The sequence below is a fragment of the Scyliorhinus canicula genome, chromosome 3 (assembly GCF_902713615.1).
Source record: "Scyliorhinus canicula chromosome 3, sScyCan1.1, whole genome shotgun sequence".
In the NCBI taxonomy this organism is placed as follows: domain Eukaryota; kingdom Metazoa; phylum Chordata; class Chondrichthyes; order Carcharhiniformes; family Scyliorhinidae; genus Scyliorhinus; species Scyliorhinus canicula.
The window spans coordinates 256,969,919-256,993,437 of NC_052148.1; the positions used below are offsets into that span (position 1 = coordinate 256,969,919).

Below are 23,519 nucleotides of genomic sequence, written 5' to 3' on the forward strand. Positions count from 1 at the left end.
ATGAGCGGGAACCGTGGTGCCCTCTGCCTGTATAGTGTGTGTATTCTAACTGGTGATTGGCTGCAGTGTTGGTACATGTTAATTGGTTCCTGTGTGTGTCCATCAGTGTGTGTCTGCACCATGATATACTGGTGTATATTATGACATTCACGACACTCCTCGGCGCCGGTACGACCCGCCCTGCCGGATAGCGGAGAATCCTGCTACATGTCTGTTTATCCTTCTTTCTGAAATGCCTTGGATCATTTTTCTATGTTAGTGATGTGTTGCTTTTCTTTTTAATGTAGCTGCACATGCTTGGTGAAGGAAGTCGCGGGGCTATACTAGAGATGGCATTGTCTAAAATCCTCTACATAAGCAGTGAGTAATACCAATGCTTGCACTTTGTAGCATTTTTATATTTTAATTTGTTCATGTCTCCTTGAGAGTGAGGTGGCCTGGAATAAATTATATGTCGTGGGAAGGGAATATTCTCATTTTGCTCATTTGTAACACACTCAAGCACCATCTTTGTGATTTTAAACTTTTATCAAATCTTTCTCCCGCTTACAATCGCACTGCTAATAGCATTTGCATCCTCCCACCGGCGCAGGGCGTGTAGCTGGCTGCTACTGCTGGCGGGGAGCATCAGAATGGGATTGGCACCCCCGGTTTTTCCTCCGATGCGCAATTCTTCGCCGCATCGGTAACTCGGCTGCGGGCCACAGAGAATCCACCCCAGAATGTTTATCATTCTAAATCGTTAGGAATCAGATTGAGCTTGCAAGAGAGCTAAGAGGCTATTTGACAACAAAGACTAGTTGATTTTGTTTCAAAGACAGCTGCTGCCCACATCTTTCATTATATTCAATATTTTCTGCTTCCATTTCTAGAAACCACACAAATAATTGGAATGAGCGCAACGCTGAATAATGTGAGTGAATTGCAGCACTTTTTGAGGGCAGAACATTACACCAGTAACTTTCGACCTGTAAGTAATAGGAAAAATAATAAAACCACACTTGTTTTTAAAGTTTAATTGGACGGACAATCTGTTGTTGATTTACACTTTGCATTTCCATTTCTCGTGACCTAAATTATTTTTTATATCTGTGTTAACAGTTAATATTTAAATACTGTGTTTGTTTGAGATAACTTGGAGAGAACAAGTTTTAGTTGCGATGTTTTGTTAAGTCCCAAATTAATTCCATAAAAATCATCCTAATTACTTGTCTTTGTAACCGCGTGCCTGTAATAGTTTTTAAACATGTGCGTTAAATAATGAATTTAAAACTTACATCTGTGTAGGCAATGCACAAGTACAAAAACAGGAAGGAAAAATGGGTGATAAATAATGTACAGTGCATGATTACAATGAGGGTGCGGCCTACTTATGTGTTGTAAATAATTTTGACAGGTGTACAGAGTTGCTGCTGTGAGCTGGTGCACAATACCCTAACAGTTATTCTATTTTATTTTTTATTGTATTTTATTTTTACTGTTTACTATTTTCTTTTCTTTGGTATGTTTGGGTGTGCCCTGCCCTTCTATATATGTGTATATATATATATATATATATTTCTTATCCTGTGTACATAACGGTAAATATACTTAGTTCAAAAACCCAATAAAAGACATTGATCATATTGAGGGTGCGGCAAAACCAAGGATTAGATAGAGATAGAGAAATACAGCACAGAACAGGCCCTTCAGCCCACGATGTTGTGCTGAACTTTTGTCCTAGGTTAATCATAGAATTTTGGACACTGAGGGAAATTTATCATGGCCAATCCACCCAACCTGCCCATCTTTGGACTGTGGGAGGAAACCGGAGGAAACCCACGCACACACGGGGAGGATGTGCAGACTCCACACAGACAGTGACCCAAGCCGGAATCGAACCTGGGACCCTGGAGCTGTGAAGCAATTGTGCTATCCACAATTCTACCGTGCTGCCCTTAAGAAGAAATTAATCTACACTCCATTATTCTACCCTAATCCATGTACCTATCCAATAGCCGCTTGAAGGTCCCTAACGTTTCCGACTCAACTACTTCCACAGGCAGTGCATTCCATGCCCCCACTACTCTCTGGGTAAAGAACCTACCTCTGACATCCCCCCTATATCTTCCACCATTTACCTTAAATTTATGTCCCCTTGTAATGGTTTGTTCCACCTGGGGAAAAAGTCTCTGACTGTCTACTCTATCTATTCCCCTGATCATCTTATAAACCTCTATCAAGTCACCCCTCATCCTTCTCCGTTCTAATGAGAAAAGGCCTAGCACCCTCAACCTTTCCTCGTAAGACCTACTCTCCATTCCAGGCAACATCCTGGTAAATATCCTTTGCACCTTTTCCAAAGCTTCCACATCCTTCCTAAAATGAAAAAATTTGGAAAATCGCTTATTGTCACGAGTAGGCTTCAATGAAGTTACTGTGAAAAGCCCCTAGTCGTCACATTCCGGCGCCTGTCCGGGGAGGCTGGTACGGGAATCGAACCGTGCTGCTGGCCTGCTTGGTCTGCTTTAAAAGCCAATGATTTAGCTCAGTGAGCTAAACCAGTGAGCTGAACTGCACGCAGTACTCCAAATGTGGCCTGACCAAGGTTCTGTACAGCTGCATCATCACTTCACGGCTCTTAAATTCAATCCCTCTGCTAATGAACGCTAGCACACCACAGGCCTTCTTCACAGCTCTATCCACTTGAGTGGCAACTTTCAAAGATCTATGAACATAGACCCCAGGATCTCTCTGCTCCTCTACATTGCCAACAACCCTACCATTAACCCTGTATTCCGCATTCATATTTGTACTTCCAAAATGGACAACCTCACACTTGTCAGGGTTAAACTTCATCTGCCACTTCTCTGCCCAGCTTGCATCCTATCTATGTCTCTTTGAAGCCGACAACAGCCCTCCTCACTATCCACAACTCCACCAATCTTCGTATCATCTGCAAATTTACTGACCCACCCTTCAACTCCCTCATCCAAGTCGTTAACGAAATTCACAAACAGCAGAGGACCCAGAACTGATCCTGAAGACACGATCCGAGACATCCCTGGCCCTGGCACCCGAAAGGCAACATACCTTCCGGGAGTCTCGCTCGCGACCACAGAATCTCCTATCTATTCCCCTAACCATTGAATCTCCTATTACTATTGCTTTTCTATGCTTCCCCCCTTCCCTTCTGAGCCCCAGAGCCAGACTCAGTGCGAGAGGCCTGGCCGCTAGGGCCTTCCCCGGTAGGTCATCCCCCCCAACAGCATCCAAAACGGTATACTTGTTTTGAAGGGGAACGGCCACGAGGGATCCCTGCACTGTCTGCCTGTTAGTTTTCTTTTCCCTGACTGTAACCCAGCTACTCTTGTCCAGTACCTTGGGTGTGGCTACGTCCCTGTAACTCTTCGCGATAACCCAATCTGCCTCCCGGATGATCTGAAGTTCATCCAGCTCCAGCTCCAGTTCCCTAACACGGTCTCTGAGGAGCTGGAGTTGGGTGCACTTCCCGCAGTATCCCGTGAGGGATACCAGTGGTATCCCTCACCACCCACCATTGTTAAAGTTATTTTGTTTCATTAATTTAACAATTCATTTTCTAGTACTAGGTTAATATTTGAAGCAGGGGGCAGCACGGTGGCGCAGTGGGTTAGCCCTGCAGCCTCACGGTGCCGAGGTCCCAGGTTCGATCCCAGCTCTGGGTCACTAACCGTGTGGAGTTTGCACATTCTCCCCGTCTTTGCGTGGGTTTAGCCCCCACAACCAAAAATCTGCAGGCTAGGTGGATTGGCCACGCTAAATTTCCCCTTAATTGGAAAAATCATTGTGAAATTTGGAGAGTATCATTATTTATTTGTCAATAAATCACAAAAACGCAAATCAGAGATGAATATGCTATTGGAGTGAATAGAAATGCAAAGACACTAAGCTAGTTACCTAAATAACAAATGTGATCAGTGATACTGCAACTGACTTACTGTAATCATTACAGGCTGGGGAGTTTTTTGTTGTGCATAATGCACTGAATTACCCATTGAGCCTTTAATAATCTCATGTTGGCAGAAAATTCAGACGGTGTGCATGTCTACCTTGTGAAGGAGGACCTCTGCATTATCCCTGCCTGAAGCTTCTCAACGTCATCTACCTAGAGACCAATCAGCATTGATGCTGCTCTTCCTCAGTTTGCGTTTTATCTGGAAATTAGAATTTGCTACTGGGAACATCCCACATCCCTGCTATGCCATTTTATTTTCCTAATGAAAACCATATCTCCAGATGTATGTGCATCATATTTGTGACCTCAGCCTGCACACTGCATTTCTCACGGCACGTAGAGCAGCCAGTGTACACAAGGACATCGAGAATGTGATATGCATGTATTTGGAGCTGATCTCCATCACATACAATAGCAGAATTAATTTATATTTTAAAACAAAGATTAAGTAGCAATAGGTTTTCATTCATCTGCTAACGAACAAAGAAATCAGAGATAAAAACAGAAAGTGCAGGAATGGAATCAGGAAATGAGTTGGTAATTGGCAAAACCAGACTTTGATAATCTTGATCTATAGTAACACAAATTATTGCTTTCTACAATAGTCAAGCTAAGCTTTGTTGTTTACATATTCCAATAATAGTTAAATAATTAGATGGACTGAGGCACAGTTAATGAATGTCCAAGCCCGCATTGTAACTGAATATGAGAAATCCAACGAGTTTGGGGATCCCTGGGTGTAACATTTTGACTTCCAAAAAGTAATGAAATGGAACAATTACAATAAAATGATTTTGTTGAAGGGTTCAGATAGCCAGTTTGATATTTTTGGAAGTGTTGTACTGCCAACATCAGCTGCCAGGATGTTTTATTTGGTTTAGGAGAATAGGAAATAGGTGCAGTAGAAGTGTATTCAGTCCCTTGAGCTTGCTCCGCCATTCAATAGATTGTGTCTGATCTGCCTCAATTCCATTTTCTTGCACTATCCCCATATGCATTGATATCCTTTAAATCTAGAAATCTATTGATTTCTGTCTTGAACATACACAATGACTGAGCTTCCATGGCCCTCTGGGTTGAGAATTCCAAAGATTCACTACCCTCTTGAGTGAGGAAATTCTTTCTCATCTCAGTCCTAAATTGCCTACCTCTTATTCTGAGATGGTATCCCTCTTTCCCGAACCATCCCAGCCAGGGATAACAACCTTCCTGCATCTACCCTGTTCAGCCTGTTGTTTGCTTCAATCAGATCACCTCTCATTCTTCTAAACATCCCGTACCAGCCTCCCCGAACAGGCGCCGGAATGTGGCGACTAGGGGCTTTCACAGTAACTTCATTTGAAGCCTGTGAGAATAAGTGATTTTCATTTTCAACTGGAGAGAAACAGGCCCAATTTGTACTGTCTCTCAAAGGACAATCCCAGGAATCTGTGTGGTGAACCGTTGTTGCACTTCCTCTGTAGCAAGTATATCCTCCTTGGGTAAGACCAAAACTGCACGCAATATTCCATGTGCAGCCATTTACATAATACTCCTTGGATCCATGGAGTCCCTACAATGCAGGAGGAGGTAATTCAGCCCATCGAGTATGCACCGATCCTCTGAAAGAGTAACCTACTTAGGCCCACTCTCCTGCCTTATCGCCGTAACCCCACCTAACCTGCACATCTTTCAACACTAAGGGGCAATTTATCAGAGCCAATCCACCTAACCCACACATTTTTGGACTGTGGGAGGAAACCAGAGAACCTGGAGGAAATCCACACAGGCACGGGGAGTACGTGCAAACTCCACACAGGCAGTTACCCAGTTACCAGCCAGGGGCTGATTTAGCTCACTGGGCTAAATCGCTAGCTTTTAAAGCAGACCAAGCAGGATTCGATTCCCGTACCAGCCTCCCCGGACAGGCGCCGGAATGTGGCGACTAGGGGCTTTTCACAGTAACTTCATTGAAGCCTACTCGTGACAATAAGCGATTTTCTTTTCTTTCTTTTCTACCCAAGTAACTGAATTGAACCTGGCAGCAGCAGGGCTAACCTCTGTGCCACCGTTCTGCCAAAGCTCTATGCAGTTACAGCAAAATGTCTTTACTCCTGTACTCAAATCTTCTTGCAATCAAGGGCAACATACCATTTACATTCTTAATTGTTTGCTCCATTTACCTGTTATCTTTCAGTGACCTATGATAAGGGCAACAAAGTGCCTTTGGAATATGGACACTTCACAATCTCTCACCATTTAAAAATATTCTGCATTTCTGTTTTTCCAACCAAAGTGGATAACTACACATTTCATAAAATCATAGAATTTACAGTGCAGAAGAAGGTCATTCAGCCCATTGAGTCTACACCGGCCCCTGAAACAACACCCTACCTTGTAAAAAAAAATTTTGAGTACCCAATTCATTTTTTCCAATTAAGGGGCAATTTAGTGTGGCCACTCCACCTACCCTGCACATCTTTGGGTTGTGGGGGCGAAACCCACGCAAACACGGGGAGAATGTGCAAACTCCGCACGGACAGTGACCCGGAGCCGGGATCGAACCTGGATCGAACGCCGTGAGACAGCAGTGCTTCTCACGGCGCCACCTTGCTGCCCTAGAATACCCTATCTAAGCCCAGACCTCTACCCTATTCCCATAACTCAGTAACCCCACCTAACAATTGGACACTATGGGGAGATTTAGCGTGACCAATCCACCTAACCCGCACATCTTTGCACCGTGGGAGGAAACCGGAGGAAACCCACGAGGAGAACGTGCAGACTCCGCACCAGATGGTGACCCAAGCCGGGAATCGAACCGGGGCCCTGACGCTGTGAAGTAACAGTGCTAACCACTGTGCTACCATGCTGCCATGATCTTGCCCACTCACTTAACCTGTTCAAATCTCCTTGAAACCTCTTTGTATCCTGCTTACAATTCACATTCCCATCTAGTTTTGTGCATCTGCAAACTTGGAAATATTACACTTCTTCCCCAATCCAAATCATTGATATAGATTGTGAATAGCTGGAGCCAAAGCACTGATCCTTGCAGTAAACACTAGTTACAGCCTGCCAAACTGAGGTTGAAGCTGAAACGCATTGTTAGAGCAGAGTATATATAAGGAACCTTACAATGTGTCTGGATGTGTTATGCCTGACCTGAGAGTGCTTAACACTGACACCAATGTCTGAAATGGATACCTCTCCCTCGATAAGGGATAAAAACCTGTGGTGTAACCACATTTGGACAATAACACTTCTATCTTTAAACTGTACTCAAATTATTTTTTCTAGGTTCAGTTAAAAGAATATGTCAAACTTCATGACAGCATTTATGAGGTAGACTACAAATCAGAAGACTACCTCACATTTCTCGTGTATTAAGTTACAAGGTACAGTACAATGTTAAATTATTAGTCTTTCAAAAGGGAGGATGTGCAGTTTGATACTTCATTTCAGTTCTAAAGTAAACTTGTTTCAGTAGTTACAGTCAGAGTACTGTTGCTTGCAATAGCGACACGGTAGCACAGTGGTTAGCACTGTTGCTTCAGAGCACCGGGGACCCGGGTTCGATTCCCGGCTTGGGTCGTTGACTGTGTGGAGTCTGCAGGTTCTCCCTATGTCTGCGTGGGTTTCCTCTGGCTTCTCCGGTTTCCTGCCACAAGTCCTGAAAGACATGCTTGGTAGGTGAATTGGACAATCTGAATTCTCCCTCAGTGTACCCGAACAGGCGCCCTAATGTGGTGACTAGGGGATTTTCACAGTAACTTCTTTGCAGTGTTAATGTGAGCCTACTTGCGACACTAACAAAGGTGATTATTATTACTCCGAAACAAATAGAAGCCCTCTGCCCTCCTTTTTGAATTTTGTCATCCTTAGCCTGACAGATCAATCTAGTAACCATTTTCAGAAGTACATGTTTCATATGATGCAGCTTTTGAACTGCTCCTGGGTATCTGCCAATGTCATTGGGTAGCTAGCTGCCTAAAGGGCTGTAAGATACTTCCAAGTGCATTTCAGATTTGCTGGAGAATCTCTCATTCCATTGCTTAGCAATAAGGGGATGACTTTTATATGCCCGTGGCGGGCATGCTTCCTTGGTGGGGGGTTGGGGGGAGGTTACATTAAATTTGTTGGCCGCCCACCCCACCAACACTCGTGGGCGGGTGCCAAAATCAGCAGCCCATCTGCCATATTGAAGTAAGTACGTAAGTGTCAATTGGCTTGCGACAAGCCTAATAATACACTGCCCATGCTATAAAGAGATTGACATGGGCAGCCAGGCAGGAGCGGGCAGCCCAATATTTTGCTTGAGATGGTTAAAAGGCAGAAGGAAAGTGAGGTGGGGTGGTCGCACTTCAGGGTTGCCCTTTGGCGACCGCAGGGTGACGTCCCCCCCACCCCGGCTTACGGTTGAACACCCTCCTTCCTTCCTACCCGCTCCCTCTCTTAAACTCAGTCCCCACCACTCCTCTCCCTAACCTACCAAATCCTTCTGGCCCAAGACCCCAGACTTATCTGTCCCAGCTATCCATCTGCCACATTTTCAGCAGTCCCGCGAGTGGCCGCAGACAACTTTGTGGTACTCCCGGGACTAATGGGGCTGCTGACCAATAAAATTGGCTGGGAGCTTCAGACAGCGGGACGTCTGCTCCAGTGAGGGACAGAAGTCCACTCGGCCCTCAGGGTCAGCATGGCGCATGTCAGCTCCACCATGATGTTGTCCCCAACCACCCTACCATATTATCCTGGCCAAGAACACAATATATTTTAATTAAGGCAAGTACACAAATACATTTGTTCCTCTCATGTTCTACATACTGTAAATAGCTTAAACCATGAATACAAGATATTTATCATGTATAATTTATATACAAACTATGTTTGTCTAGACCATTGACTTTGGTACAAATGTTTTAATGGAAATAAGATAAAAAAACATTAGAAACTATTAATATAGAAATCTAAGGAGTGATAGGAGTTAAGTGACATCTCGAATAAAAAATGGCATAATTTATTTTTGTTTTGTTTTTCTCATAGTATTCAACTAATATGAAGAAGATTGATCCAGATCACATACTTGCATTGGTGACGGAAGTTATTCCAGAGCACTCCTGCCTTGTATTCTGTCCCACCAAAAAGAATTGTGAAAATGTGAGCAAGATGCTCTGCAAGTATTTAACCAAGTATGTAAATAATACAAGGGAGTAGTGCCTTTTTGGATTGAAGTCCTATTCAAGTCAAAATGAACAAATCCAGTTTGGTTTTCCAACCCGGGTTAATGTTCATGCCTATCACTAAGAGCTTCACTTGTAGCAATTTTATTCATTCTTGGGATATGAAGATTGCTGGCAACATCGTCATTTAAAGCTCATTCCTGATTCCATCCGAGAGATGTTGATGGGCCTTCTTTTTTTCAAATAAATTTAGAGTACCCAATTAATTTTTTCCAATTAAGGGGCAATTTAGTGTGGCCAATCCACCTAGCCTGCACATCTTTTGGGTTGTGGGGGTGAAATCCACGCAGACATGGGGAGAATGTGCAAACACCACACGGACAGTGACCCAGAGACGGGATTGAATCTGGGAACTTAGCGCCATGAGGCAACTGGGCTAACCCACTGCGCCATCGTGCTGGCCTAATGGGCCTTCTTCTTGAACTGTGGCTGTCCATGTGGTGAATGCTGCAATGTATGTCCAAGTCAGGATGGTATATGACTTTGAGTGGAGCTTGGAGTTGCTAGTGTTCCCATGCACCTGCTGCCCTTGTCTTTATAGGTGATAGAGGTTGCAGGTTTGAGAGGTGCTGTGATAGAAGCCGTGGTGATCTGCTGCAGTGCACTCAATATATAGTGTCCACTGAATATGCAGTATACCAGTGAAGGAGGGGGTGGGCGTTTAAGCTAATGAATGGGATGTTGATCAAGCAGATGCTTTCTGCTGCCTGATATCAAGCTTCTTGAGCGTTTCTGAAGCTGTACCCATTCAGGGCAACTGGAAGTTATTCCATCACACTCCTGAACAGGTGATACAGAGAGAGTCTTTGGGAAGTGGAGGTCAACCAAATGATACTGAATGACCAACCCCTAACCTGCTCTGGTAGCCACTGCATTTAGGGTACTGGTACAGGTCCCTTTGTAAACAATGTTATTTTTTCAGCACCTTTGTGTATTAGCTTTATTATTTCAGTATGTTGCACTTTCAATTATAATAGCTTATTAGGCATTATTTCAAAAAATACAAAGGAAGGTTAATGCAAATAAGTTTACATAGTAACTTATTGGCCAGGATTCTCCATTCTTCATTCCAGCGGAGAATTGCTACTTGCGCCAAATCCGTTTTTCCCTCAACGCTCCATTCTTCGTCCGATTTGGAATCCCGATCGGAGCATGTTGAATGGATAACCCCAGCCATTATGTTTTCAGAATTTTTGAAGAAATGAGAATGATGCCAAAACATGCTTTTATTATGTCTTGAACCAGATTTGAAGTGCTTTTGAGCTTTAGATGTCTACTTCTGTAACAGGTGACCCTAGCTAATTTTGTACAACAGGGGGAAATTTTCCGAAAACAAAAGACCAGGAATTACTGTGGGTGGTGATATTAATGGATTGGCCTTCAGAACTGTGGCTAACAATCTGAGACCTGTAGTTCCAGTTCAACTTTCAGCTGGACACTCCCCAGTTCACAGAGCCTGACTGAAATTTAAGTTTTGTTAACCAGAAAAGTGATGTGCACAGGCAGACGTTAAAGAAAAACAAAGAAAAGTACAGCACAGGTCACAGGGAAGGGATATGTCGAGGTGCAGTAAGAAAACGGCTGTGAAAACAGCTGAAAGTTCGTCGGGGAGTAGAAAGGTCACCGTGGGGTCACCAAGGAAAATAGAGGCTGGAGCACCAGGGGAGGCCGCATTGCTTACGGCTGAAGAAATAACTACGGTAATGGCTGCAGAATTCGAAAGGCAGTTTACAAAATACATGGAGACAATGGGGAAAGAGATGAGGGAGGTTTTAAGTGTGCTGGTGGAGGAGGTGATTTCCCCGGTGACGATGGCGTTGGCGAGCACAGTGGCGGAGGTGCGGGAGCAAGGGGAGGTGCTGAAGGAAGTGGAGGAGACATTATTGCAGCACGGTGATCAACGTACGTCGATGGGGAAGGAGATGCGCAAGGTGATGGCGATTAATAAGGATCTGCGAGGAAAAATGGAAGACCAGGAAAACAGTTCTAGACGACAGAATTTGAGGATTGTGGGGCTGCCTGAAGGAGTTGAAGGGCTGAGGCCGACTGAGAATTTTGCTGCGATGCTGGTGAAACTATTGGGGGAGGGGGAGGATTCCTCCCGGTATGAACTGGATCGGGCTCATCAGCCATGGAGGCCTGTACCAAAGGCGGGTGAGCCGCCAAGGGTAGTGCCTCTGTGCTTCCGTAGGTACAGTGTGAAGGAGAAGGTCCTGTGCTGGGCCAAGCAGAAGCGGGTGGTGCAGTGGGCTGGAGCTGGTATACGTGTATACCAGGACTTTACAGTGGAGCTGGCGAGGAGGCGGGCTGCTTTCAACCGGGTGAAGAGGGCAGTGTACTTTAGCAAGGTGCAGTGCGGCATTGTATATCCAGCGAAGCTGAGGGTGACTTACAAGCGCAAGGACTTTTATTTGGAACGGCGGAGGCAGCGGAGGAGTTTGCGAAGGCAGAAGGACTGTGGCAGAACTGAGAAATTGATAAATAGCCATGTGCCGATGTAACCTCATGACTGTATTTTCTTTTTTTTTTTGTTTGTTTGTTTCACTGCCTGCGGGTGTATGGGCTAAAGGAGCCGGTGTTGTATATATTTGGACAAGGGAAGTGGGGGGACTTGCACTCGAAGTGAGGGCTCCGTGGGGTGTAGGTGGATATGCGGGGTTTGTGTGCTAAAAGAGGATTTTTGGGCTTTCCTAGGGTTGGGCAAGGGAGAAAGAGACACGGGCGGGGGCCTCCACACTGGGTGGTCTAAGCCGGCCAGTGAATGGGAGTGAGGTGGGAGGGGGGGCTGCGGCCATCGGAGCCTGGCAGAACAGGTAGTCTAGCCGGGGTGGAAAGTTGGGGGGAAGGAACCGAGGTTGAGGGGAGGAGTTTTACAAGAGGCAATGGACGGGAGGAGTTGGGGAGGAGGGGGGGGGGGGGGGGGGGGGGGGGGGGGACAACTCTTGGGTATCATGTACGGCACTCTTTCAGAGTTTGGACGGCGTTGAGTGTGGGGGTGGGGGGGGGGCTCTATGGTGACCATGGGCGGTCCCGGACTCCTTTTTTTCTTTTTCTCCTTTGTTTTTTGTTTCCACCATGGGAGGGTTTGTTTTATTGGATGCATATATTGACAGGTGGGCCGTTGTTTGGGGTGGTGGGAGGATGGGATCGTTGTTATTGTCAAGGGCATTGATTTTGTATTTGTTACCGTTTACTGTCTGTGGGTGGGGTGTAAACTTTGAAGGAAAATGTGAAAATGGAGAATAAAAACATTTATTTTTTTTAAAAGTACAGCACAGGAACAGTCCATATCCCTCTATTCCCACCTTATTCATGTATTTGTCAAAACGTCCCTTAAACGTCACTATCGTACTTGCTTTCACCACCTCCTCCGGCAGTGAGTTCCAGGCACACAAAGCTCTGTGTAAAAAAAACTTCCCTCACACATCTCCTCTAAACTTTGCTCCTTGCACCTTAAATCTATGCCCCCTGGTAATTGACTCTTTCACCCTGCGAAAAAGCTTCTGATTATCTCAGAATGCCCCTCATAATTTTGTCGACTTCTATCAATGCCCCTCAACCTCCATCATTCCAGTGAAATAAAATAAAATCTGTCAAATAAAGAACACATTGTATAAAGATTTAAATTATTGCAGGTAAGTTTTTGAAAGTGCCCAGATGCCCCAGGAACTCCCTTAGACACATTTGGCATTATGCCACAATCACGCTGCGATTCAAACTGAAGTGATGTGAAATTATTTGTTTCAGAGATCTCACAATACTTCTCCAAATTTCAATCAGGAAACAAAATCACATCAACTTTGAAATTGTAGTGTAAATATGCCTTGATTTAATGTCTCCTCTGAATGAAACATTATAATTGTTAATCCTTTACACAGCAATTAGTGAGAATTTAAACTGTAATCCTCACTAGTAATCATTTGGATGAAAATATAGAGCCAAAATGGCATCAGATTACGCATTATTATAAAAATGACCTGGAACAATTTTGAGCCATTAATCCAAACTGTTCGGAGTGGTGATTATTATTGCCTAAAACTATGAAAGATTTGGTGGATCGAAACAGCTTCCAGTAGTGAAGGTGACTAGATACAAGGAACCAGTCATACAAGTTGAAGTGTAAGATTTTGAAAAGAAAGCAGGAAAAGCATCTTTAAACAGAGAGTCGTGAAACTATAGAATTCAGGCAGCGACTATAGCCGGGATTATTGGAATCCCCTCCCACGGTGTGTTTTCTTGCAACGGAGGTGACTCGTCATTAGCTGCTGGCAGAATCTTCAGTCTTGTCAAAGTCTACGGTGTTTTGTATGTCTCTCCCATTGCAGGGGTAAGTGCGGCGGGGGAGGTCCTTCCATGGGACCTGCAGATCCCATCGTCCGTCAACATTCAAGATTAGATTGATTAAGACAAAGAAGGAATATGGGAACAGGGTGGGTAAATATGACTAGAACTATGTACTGTGTGGAGGATAAACCCCGAAATGGGCTTGTTCGGCCAGTGGCCTGCTTCTGTGTTTTAACTTCTCTGTATTGTCAAATATAAATGTGGTAGCAAGTCAAAAGGATTGTGTAAGTGCTAGAATTAAATTGTTACTGGGATAACCCTCACAAGGACCACGGGAGATCACTGATTGATCTCCCCATGGGCTACATAGAATATGAGTTCCCATGGTGAGTGGGCAGAGGCCCGCCCAGCTGGGGCTCATTAGGACGACCCGGACCCAGATCCGGACCGGCAGTTCCCGATAGTCCTGGGATGTTTGTTTTGTGAGCCACGATAGCGACTTTATTTTGAGTTTAAAATAAACCAGTTTGGCCTTTCACTCCGCAACTCCTGGAATTACCTTAAAATAAAGAGGTCATGTGAAACCATGGAAGAGACCCTGGTTCTGAACGAGAAACTCTGGGTTCAAGGCCCACTCTAGGACTTGATGGTCAAGGAATGTGCGTTCATAACTCAGTTAAACAGGTTGAGTTTCACCTTGTAAATCCTTCCCACATACGTCAATGGCAGGCGGTAAGAGTGGGAGAGATTCTTGGTCAGCCATGCGAAAGACATTGGAACCTTTACCATCACTATCCATTGCTCCAGGTAAACTTATGTTGCTGCAGCAACCCAGACTCCTTGGCTGAACAGCCAGAATGGATCAGATTGGTGCCAACAACTGTTCTGGCTGGGGTGGATTTTGGATCTGCCTCCTTGTCCCATCCGTGGTGAGGGTCGTGGAGCTGTGGGTCGGATCTGCTTTCAGGCAAAGACATTGGAATGCAGTCAGTAGTCGAAGGCATTGAAATCAGGCTCAGAATGCCCTCATGTATTTATATTTAATCTTCTCAATAATCTGCTTCCCCAGGTCATTTATAACCCTGAAGGAGAAAGAAAAGCGTGCTCTTCTTGAAGAATTGAAAAGCATTGGAAATGGTATCATTTGCCCCATTTTACGTCAGACTGTGCCATATGGATTAGCTTACCACCACAGTGGGCTAACAAACGATGAACGGAAACTTATAGAGGAGGCCTATTCTGCAGGAATACTCTGCTTGCTTACTTGTACATCAACACTTGCTGCTGGTGTTAATCTACCAGCTCGGAGGTCAGTGCCAAATCATCATGTACAATTGGGGGAAAATGTGCTGTTTAAGTAGATGGAAACTCCTGGGTCAGTTGTACAATTTTTGTTCATCAGTTTTTCTCATCTTTACACATTTCCAATTTAAGGACTGCTTCATAAGGGCATACTGCATTGCCAGGTGACCATTCTTCATGCATTAGATCAAGACAATTAATGCCAGGAGGCATACACAGGCATACAGTACATCTGTAATAATCCAGACATCCATTTTTATGTACTTCACAACAGGATGCAATTTGTCTAATAATGATGGTCTACAGAGTTGAATAGATGAGTAACCCTCACTGTTTCGCACACACTGAAGAGTGGCCAATTGGGTAGAGCACTGGAGGGCAGTACTGACTGCATCTCAATGCACTGTTCAGCTTTTGGAGGGCGGGGTGATTTTAAAAACAGCTCTCAGGCTCTTAACTGGCCATCATCAGGCCTTTTCTGGGACTTAGGACACCAGGGGCGGAATCCCACCTATAGAGAGCTCTCACCAATCAGCTTTCCATTGCCGGCAGTGGCTGTTGCCTGTATTGCAGCGAGGACTTCACCATAGATCATTGTGTATGGTCCCTGGACAGGGATGAGGTGGGGGGGTTGGGGATTGCGGGGAGGGCTCACCGGTAATGTTGCAATGGGGGTGGCTCTCAAGTGACACCCCTTTCCCAATTCCAGTCCCTCAATTTCACACGGTGGCCAGGAATGCAGGCACAAACAGAGGGTGCAAACTCCCATGAGAGTCAGAAAATAAGAAACTCACTGACAAGATCTCGTTTTCAGATTTTCACAACTATCTCTCTCTCTCTCTCTCTCTCTCTCTCCTCTCTCTCTCTCTCTCTCTCTCTCCTCTCTCTCTCTCTCTCTCTCTTCCCCCCCCCCCCCCCCCCCCCCCCCCCCCCCCTGCCGGTGATGTTTTAATTTATTATCTTCATTGTCACAAGTAGGCTTACATTAACACTGCAGTGAAGTTACTGTGAAAAGCCCCCAGTCACCACACTCTGGCGCATGTTCGGGGACACTGAGGGAGAATTCAGAATGTCCAATTCACGTAACATCACCTCTTTTGGGACTTGTGGGAAGAAACCGGAGCACCCCGGAGGAAACCCACGCAGTCACAGGGAGAACGTGTAGACTCCACGCAGACAATGACCCAAGCCGGGAATCGAACCTGGGACCCTGGAACTGTGAAGCAAACGTGCTACCATGCCGACCATGTAATGACGTTCCTGCCCAGAAAGGTCAGGAACCAGATTTAAATAAATTATCATCACATTAAAGGGCATCCCTGCCATATGGTCTCCCAATATTGGGATCTCCCCCAAGGTTTACAACAGGTTTTTGAAAACGGGAACCAGGCAAAGGGAACCTGCCGGGGCCGTACAAGGAAATACAGCCCCTGGGGTGAGAAAGACATGCCCAGACGGCATGTGCCAGGGTGCTGAGAGCAATGTCATAAGGGGCTCCTCAAGAGCACCATGGGGGCGGGGGGGGAGTTCCCTTTTCCATGTGGTGGAGGTGGGGAGAGGTTTGCATTTTCGTGGGGGTGGAGTTCTTTGGCACCCAAACCCGGGGTTCCTTGCATTGCCGGCTTTTTTCCACCTTGCCTCTGTGACGACATGGGCCACACTTGCACAGAATGCTGCAAAATGTGTCGAGAAAAGCCAGCTGTGCAGTCAGCTAGCTGTGCGTCGGTTTTCCCACCTGAGCCAGCTCTCTGTGCAAATGTCTTTGAAGGAGGGACTTCACCCTAGGAGGCTCCTGGCAAACCCAACAGTCTATTGCTGGGCACCCAAGGGAGGCAGAGAAAACCCGCAGGAGTTTGGGAGAATCCCTGGGCTGCCTATAAATCTTGGTGTGTTTGGGGATAATGATCAATAATGAGCCTGATTAGCCACAGGACTGGTTCTTCCTTATCAGCCCATTCCCGCTGCTGGCTTAATGGGGATCAGTTTTCCCTCCAGCAGAAACAGGATGTGCAGCTTCCCCCGTGATTATGTGGGCCTGCCCGCCATCTAGCGCACTCCGACGGTCTCCATTACATCCTGGCTGAAGTTTTATACCATGGCCTGACACCCACTATGAATGAAACAGAAACTGCCCAAACTCATTTAGTGCAATATATTCAGACCTTATTGAGAGAGAAGACTTTTGGCAATCATTCTATGCTCAGTTTAATCTCAGATCCTTGAGGTGAATTAGCGGAGCATAAATGATGCTACCTCAATTACAATTATTTTTAATTGAAACACAGTTTTGAAAACATTAGAACCTTTCAGTAATTGAGGGAAGCTTCCTGAAAAAGGTTGAGGCATGACAAAGTTAGAATCATGGAGCCAGTTGCTTCGACCTCAGATCTGGATACTCTAGCCTTATTAGTGCAGGAAAGTGGTGTGCTGAAACATCAAAGGAGGAAAGGATTGTTTTAAATCAATAAAAAACATTGACCATTGCAAGTGAATCATCACCACGTTTTTGGTGAGCCCCCTGTGATGGTAACTTATACAGGTACAGATATCAAATAACTTTAATATCCATTCTTGCTAACGTTACCGCAATGAGATGGATGGGTGGTTAGATTATAAATACTGTAATATGCTGAATTATCATTGAGCGCACTGCGTCTACTGTCTGACTACATCTAAGTGTTAGCCCAACAACAATCTTGGATGCATGGAAATGCTAGACAGGAAAGAAAACTTGCAAAACCGCAAAGATCTGTACCTTCATTGGTTTTTTCATTTGTACTTACGTACTCTCACTGTGATGATTAATGATGAATTTCTGTTGGCGAGACTGCACTTCTGATGTCTTTATCAGATGGAAAGCTGTGGAAGCCATTTTAGCATAGCCTGGTCCTCTGCTGGTCTGGCATCTGCACGTTTGCTTTTCCAGAAATGACCTTGGCATTCCCTGTATCTGTAAACTGACCAGTACTGAATCTTACTGTACGCGACTATGTAGCGGGGTTATCCACTCAACCGTGGAACACTTAATGCAAACACAACAACAGCACCGTCCCGACCCCAGCAGAAATGGCAGCACTCTATTACAAACGCTTAATTTAAACCCTTGAAGTTAATTCACTGAGAACAAGTGACCCTATTTTAATTACAATTATTTTTACTTGAAGCACAGTTTTGAAAACTGTAGAATCTTTCAGTAACCTGTTGTAGGATAGCATGGGTAAGGTGTTAGTGAAGGAGGAGGTTGTGAATGATTAAACCTAGTGATTGAGACCGGGAAGAGAGAGAAAGCTGTCTGACCTTGTCACTATTAGGTGCTCATTGAGATGATCAATTGCTAAAAGTTCACGTGGATCTGTTTTTGCTGATTTTATTTCTATTTCTTTTATTCTTTTCAAGGGTTATTCTGAGATCACCTTATGTTGCCAGAGATTTCCTAAAGAGAAGTCAGTACAAACAGATGATTGGCAGAGCTGGCCGAGCTGGAATTGATACAGAGGGAGAAAGCATTTTGATAACACAAGAGCAGGACAAAAAGCTGGTAATGCCATTTTAAAAATTACATTTTACATTGTAAATTAATTACATTATAATTAAAACCACTACATGTGTAGAACTTGTGTGGTTTATTTTAGATGTAATAAACTTTCACATCTATAATTATATTCGAAGACTATCGCCAAGAAACCCACTTGAAAAAAGCGTTTCGCTTAAGCTACAAATAAAGCCTCAGTCAAGACTGGAAGATCAGCACTGCCTCCACCAGACACTCCTTCAAAAAAAATGGATAGGTTATATATTCTCAAATGGTCATTATGTAGCTGTGAGAAAGGCACATGGGAAACGGTCATTACCTGGTTAGGAAGTCGGAGACAGACAGCAGAGATAAAGGGTTTGTTCTCTGATTGACAGGATATGACAATTGAAGTTCCTCAGGGGTCTGTTCTAAGGCTTCAGATATTTTATCATATACACTAATAACTTGGATAATGCAATAGTGAGTTGAATATCGAAGATTGCAAATGATACTAAGTTACTGAACGAAAGTCTAAATGATCTGGGTAAACAGTCACAGGTGGAGTTCAGTGTGGAGAAGTTTGTGACCGTCTGCTTTGGACCCAAAAAGACAAATATTTTCTACATGTTGAGTGACTAGTAGGTGTTGAGGAGTGATGGATTTCAGGGCCCATCGACACAAATCACAAAAAGGTCAGGTACAAAAGTAAGCAAAAAGGCTAATAAAATGTTAACCTTGATCTTAAAGAGATTTGGAATTCAAAAGTTAAATGTACTTCAGGCATAAAGAACTTTCTCAGGAACACTATGGTTGTTTTTGGGCACTGAATGTCAGGAAGGACGTATTGGCCTTGGAAAGGGGTATAGTGCACATTCACCAGCATGCTACCAAGGCTTAAAAATGTCTGAATTATGAAACCAAGTTCCATGAACTGGGACATAAACAAAATGTGCTGGAAAATCTCAGCAGATCTGGCAGCTTCTGTGCAGAGAGAAACAGAGTTTGTGTTTCAAGTTTAAGGTGACACAATTGGATTTGAAAAATGGGCCGGAATTCTACAATTCTTACAATAGGAATTTGTGCCGAAACCACGGGTTTCCCGGCAGCTTGGGGTGTATTCAATTGGATATCCAGTGGGCAAGTGACAGGAGTAGAGAATGGCGCGCCGCCAAGAAACATGTGGCTGGGTGACCAGAGAATCCAGTCCATTAACTCTGTTTGTCTCTCCACAGATGCTTCCAGACTTGTTGAACGTTTCCAGCATTTTCTGTTTTTATTTAAAATATCCAGCATCCACAGTATTTCGCTTTTATTTTTTAAGGGGGCAATTTAGCGTGGCCAATCTACCCTGCACATCTTTGGGTTGAGGGGATAAGACCCACGCAGACACGGGGAGATTGTGCAAACGCCACACGAACAGTGACCCACGGCCGGGATCAAACGGGGGTCCTCGGCACCGTGAGGCAGCAGTGCTAACCACTGCGCCACCATGCCGCCCAGTAGTTTGCTTTTGTTATATAAACTGGGATTGTATTTCCTTGAGTGTTTAAGGATGGTCCAAATAAGATTTTGTAAATAATAAAAGGATTTAGTATGGTAGATATACAAAAAAAATGTTCCCCGGTGGACATATCGAAGTCACAGGGGCACAATGTTTAAATAAGACTGAGGCTATTTTTTATAAAAATAGAGTGGTAATCTGTGCACAGCGTGGCCATTAAATCGTATCCTGAGTTTCTATGATCTTTCTGATCTATTTTAAAAAAGCATTTTTCTGGAAATTGGCTTCCCCCACAAAACTGGCCATGCCCCCAAATTGAATTAGTCACCGTTCTAAGTTTCTGCTAATGCTCCCATTCTTGGACCATTGAGGAGGTTTTTAAAATTAATCTTTTTTTTAGGCGCCAGAACACTTAAAAAGTACATTATAAAATCTTTTGTATTTAACTTATTAAGAAAATTACTACTGTATATCAGTATAACTAACAAATTGTTCTGTGTAGTTTTTAAAAATCATTTTCCAGTTATTTAGAACAGGATTAATCATAGATGGCAGACTAGACACTAATTAAAATGCTTTGATTTTGTGAAACTAATTTTCAGCTGTATGAATCAAACTACACCAAGTTGATGCTCTTAAGTGCTTTTTAAAGCAATTTTTTTTCATGAAAAATTACATTCTAAAACGCTTCAATGGTTCCTGGTAGATTTTACAATTTGGCGATGTGGAAATGAATTTGGGGGAAAATAAACACTTTTCAAAACTAGCACAATTTTAGGCATAATTTACCTCAAGATCACTGATTGTGCCCAGAACCAAAACTCCATGCCATTCTATCCACGTGTGTTTTACTATCAAGAGACAGGAATATAACCTATCCTTAAGTCAGTGCTACTTATACTAATTACCAAGCTGGTCAGCAGGAAAAATATAGAAGCAACCCGAGTATATGGGCCATTCTCTTCATCCGGAAAACCACATTGATTGATGTCTCCCGCTAAATGGCTGATGGAAGTCTGGAATTAGGAATGCTATGTGGAGGAAAACAAATCCCATCTCCTACACACATATGTCGCGGGGCTCAGCATTTACCAAATTGTGATAACTTTTCATATTTTTGCACCTCCATATACAGGTTACAGACCTAGTCAGCAGACCGCTAGAATGTTGCTACAGCAACCTCATGCATGACAATGAAAAAGGAATTAAAGATCTACTGCTATCCCTGATTGGGCTAAAGGTACGCATCACATATGGTAAAAATGTAACAGTATGTAGGCATTGTCCACTTAAATTGGTAACAAGTCATAATTATTCATTTTTTTTCTCTGCCCAGTCAAACGAAACCATGTTCTTCTGAGGTGATAGAACCATAGAATGTACAGTGCAGAAGGAGGCCACTCAACCCATCACGTCTGCACTTGCCTTTGGAAAGACCATCCTACCTAAGCCCACACCCCCACCCTATCCCAGTAACCCCACCTAAACTTTTTGAACACTAAGGGCAATTTAGCATGGTCAATCCACCTAACCTGCACATCTTTGAACTGTGGGAGGAAACCGGAGCACCCGGAGGAAACCCACGCAGACACTGGGAGAATGTGCAGAATCCGCACAGACAGTGACCCAAGCCGGGAATCGATCTTAGGACCTGATGAAAGAAAGCATTAGTCCAGTATTTACGCCATTAATTATTTTTGTGTGAATGATTAATATATCTTTTATAAGTTCCTATCTTTTCTATTTTAGCAGAAGCATTAAACAGTTTCAATGAAATGGTTAACATCTTTGCTAAAATGATGAAGGAAGGTTAGATAAATGTGCTTCAGGGCCCTTGTGAATGTTATGGTTATTTTGTGGGGGGGTTTTTTTGCTAATAGCAAAAGTCAAAGCAACAATCGATTAACCAGTGTACTCCATTGATATTAAGTGCATGCTGGCAGATTAATGACATAAGCACAAGTTATCAAGTGACAATTAAGAGTTAACAATTGGGAAATAATAGTCAGTATTTATTGTCACATTGAGGTTCAGAAAGAAATGGCAAAGTGCTTGAACTTTGCTAATCTGATTTTCTGAAGACTTTAATGATTATTGCTTTGTAATTACATCAATTATTCTATGTCTTTGTTGGATTGTTTACTAAGAGAATCTCTAATGGGCAAAGTATACAAAGATTATATCATTAAGGTTGTCAGGCTTCTCCATCCAGCCCTATATCTCATTTCAAGGAAGAGTTTTTTTCGTGGATCAGGGAAGGATAGTTTTACTGAAAAATGTTATCTGCTATTTGCCATGAGTAAATCCAATCTATTGATTGCTTTGGCCGAAAAATCATATTCACAATCCAACTTTTTTGTTTCATTTTGTGAGAGATGCCAGTGCTGAGGAATGACACTTGGTGATTAAATATAACCTGAATCAAATTCCAGCTTTTCTACTGATTCCACATTTGTTCTAAACTGAATCTGAAAAGAGCATTTGGTTTGTATATGAGTGTAAACTACGCAATCAGTTGTCATTGTGAGCTATTTCAATAAAATTTTGAGTTATAAAGAATTTACAACACAGGAACAGGCCATTGGGCACACCTGGTCTATATCTAGCATTTATGCACAACATGAGCCTTCTCCCATCCCTCATCACCTAACGCTTTTAGCATAATCTTCCAGTTATGTGTAGTTTTGGATTATGTATCTAGCTGCAGTTTTGTAACATGCAGAACAATACAATATTATACCACCTACAACTGTGTCTAAATCATTTATGTAGATATTGAGAAAAATAAGGCCCAGTGTAGGTCCTTGAGTATCCCACAAACTCTACCTAACCAATCTGGGAAATAGCCATTTACTCCACTCGCTACTTTTATACATGTTACCAATTTACTTTTGGTGCAGCAACCTTATCAAATATTTTTTGTAAGTTCAAAAACACTTCTTAGAACATACAGTGCAGAAGGAGGCCATTTGGCCCATTGAGTCTGCACTGACCCACTTAAACCGTAACCCAATAACCTCATCTAACCTTTTTGGTCACTAAGGGCAATTTATTATGGCCAATCCACCCAACCTGCACGTTTTTGGACTGTGGGAGGAAACCGGAGCACCCGGAGGAAATCCATGCAGACACAGGGAGAACGTGCAGACTCCGCACAGACAATGACCCAGCGGGGAATCGAATCTGGGATCTTGACGCTGTGAAGCCACAGTGCTATCCACTTGTGCTACCGTGCTGCCCCCAAATTTACTGTTTCTTATTTTTATAAAGTTAGTAATTCTCTGAAAGAACTTGATGAAGTTACCAACTTTACAAGCCTATGTTGATTGTCCCTCAACATCCCATTCTTTCTCAGTGTTCACCTGCCTTATTCCTCATTGTCGTATATGTTTTTAAATTTATTCTCGCGAGGTGGCTGATGGCAGCAAGGCTGACATTTTTACCCACCTCTAATTGTACTGCGGAAGTTGTGGTGCATCTTCTCCTTGAACTGTTACGTTGCTTGTAGTGATGCTGCTGCCATAATGGTGTGAAGTAAGGAAATATGAAAATATTGACCCAGCAACAATGAAAGGATGGTGATGTATATCTCAGTCAGCTTAGTGTGTGACTTGGAGGGGAACTTGGAGCTGATGTTGTTCCCATGATGCTGCTACTCTTGTCTTACTTGGTGGTAAGGTCACAGGGCTAGGAAATGCTATTGAAGTAAGCTTGGGGAGT

At 43.7% G+C, this 23,519-nt stretch overlaps 1 protein-coding gene across 1 annotated transcript in view; it reads left to right on the forward strand.

Moving 5' to 3' along the window:
- helq (helicase, POLQ like) overlaps positions 1-23,519 on the forward strand; it is a 76,057-nt gene that overhangs the window by 26,292 nt on the left and 26,246 nt on the right. Inside the window, 8 exon segments of the mRNA XM_038792627.1 lie at positions 288-360; positions 873-970; positions 7,256-7,331; positions 7,334-7,353; positions 9,002-9,147; positions 14,552-14,791; positions 18,181-18,322; positions 20,935-21,039. Coding sequence (XP_038648555.1) covers positions 288-360; positions 873-970; positions 7,256-7,331; positions 7,334-7,353; positions 9,002-9,147; positions 14,552-14,791; positions 18,181-18,322; positions 20,935-21,039 — 900 coding nt within the window.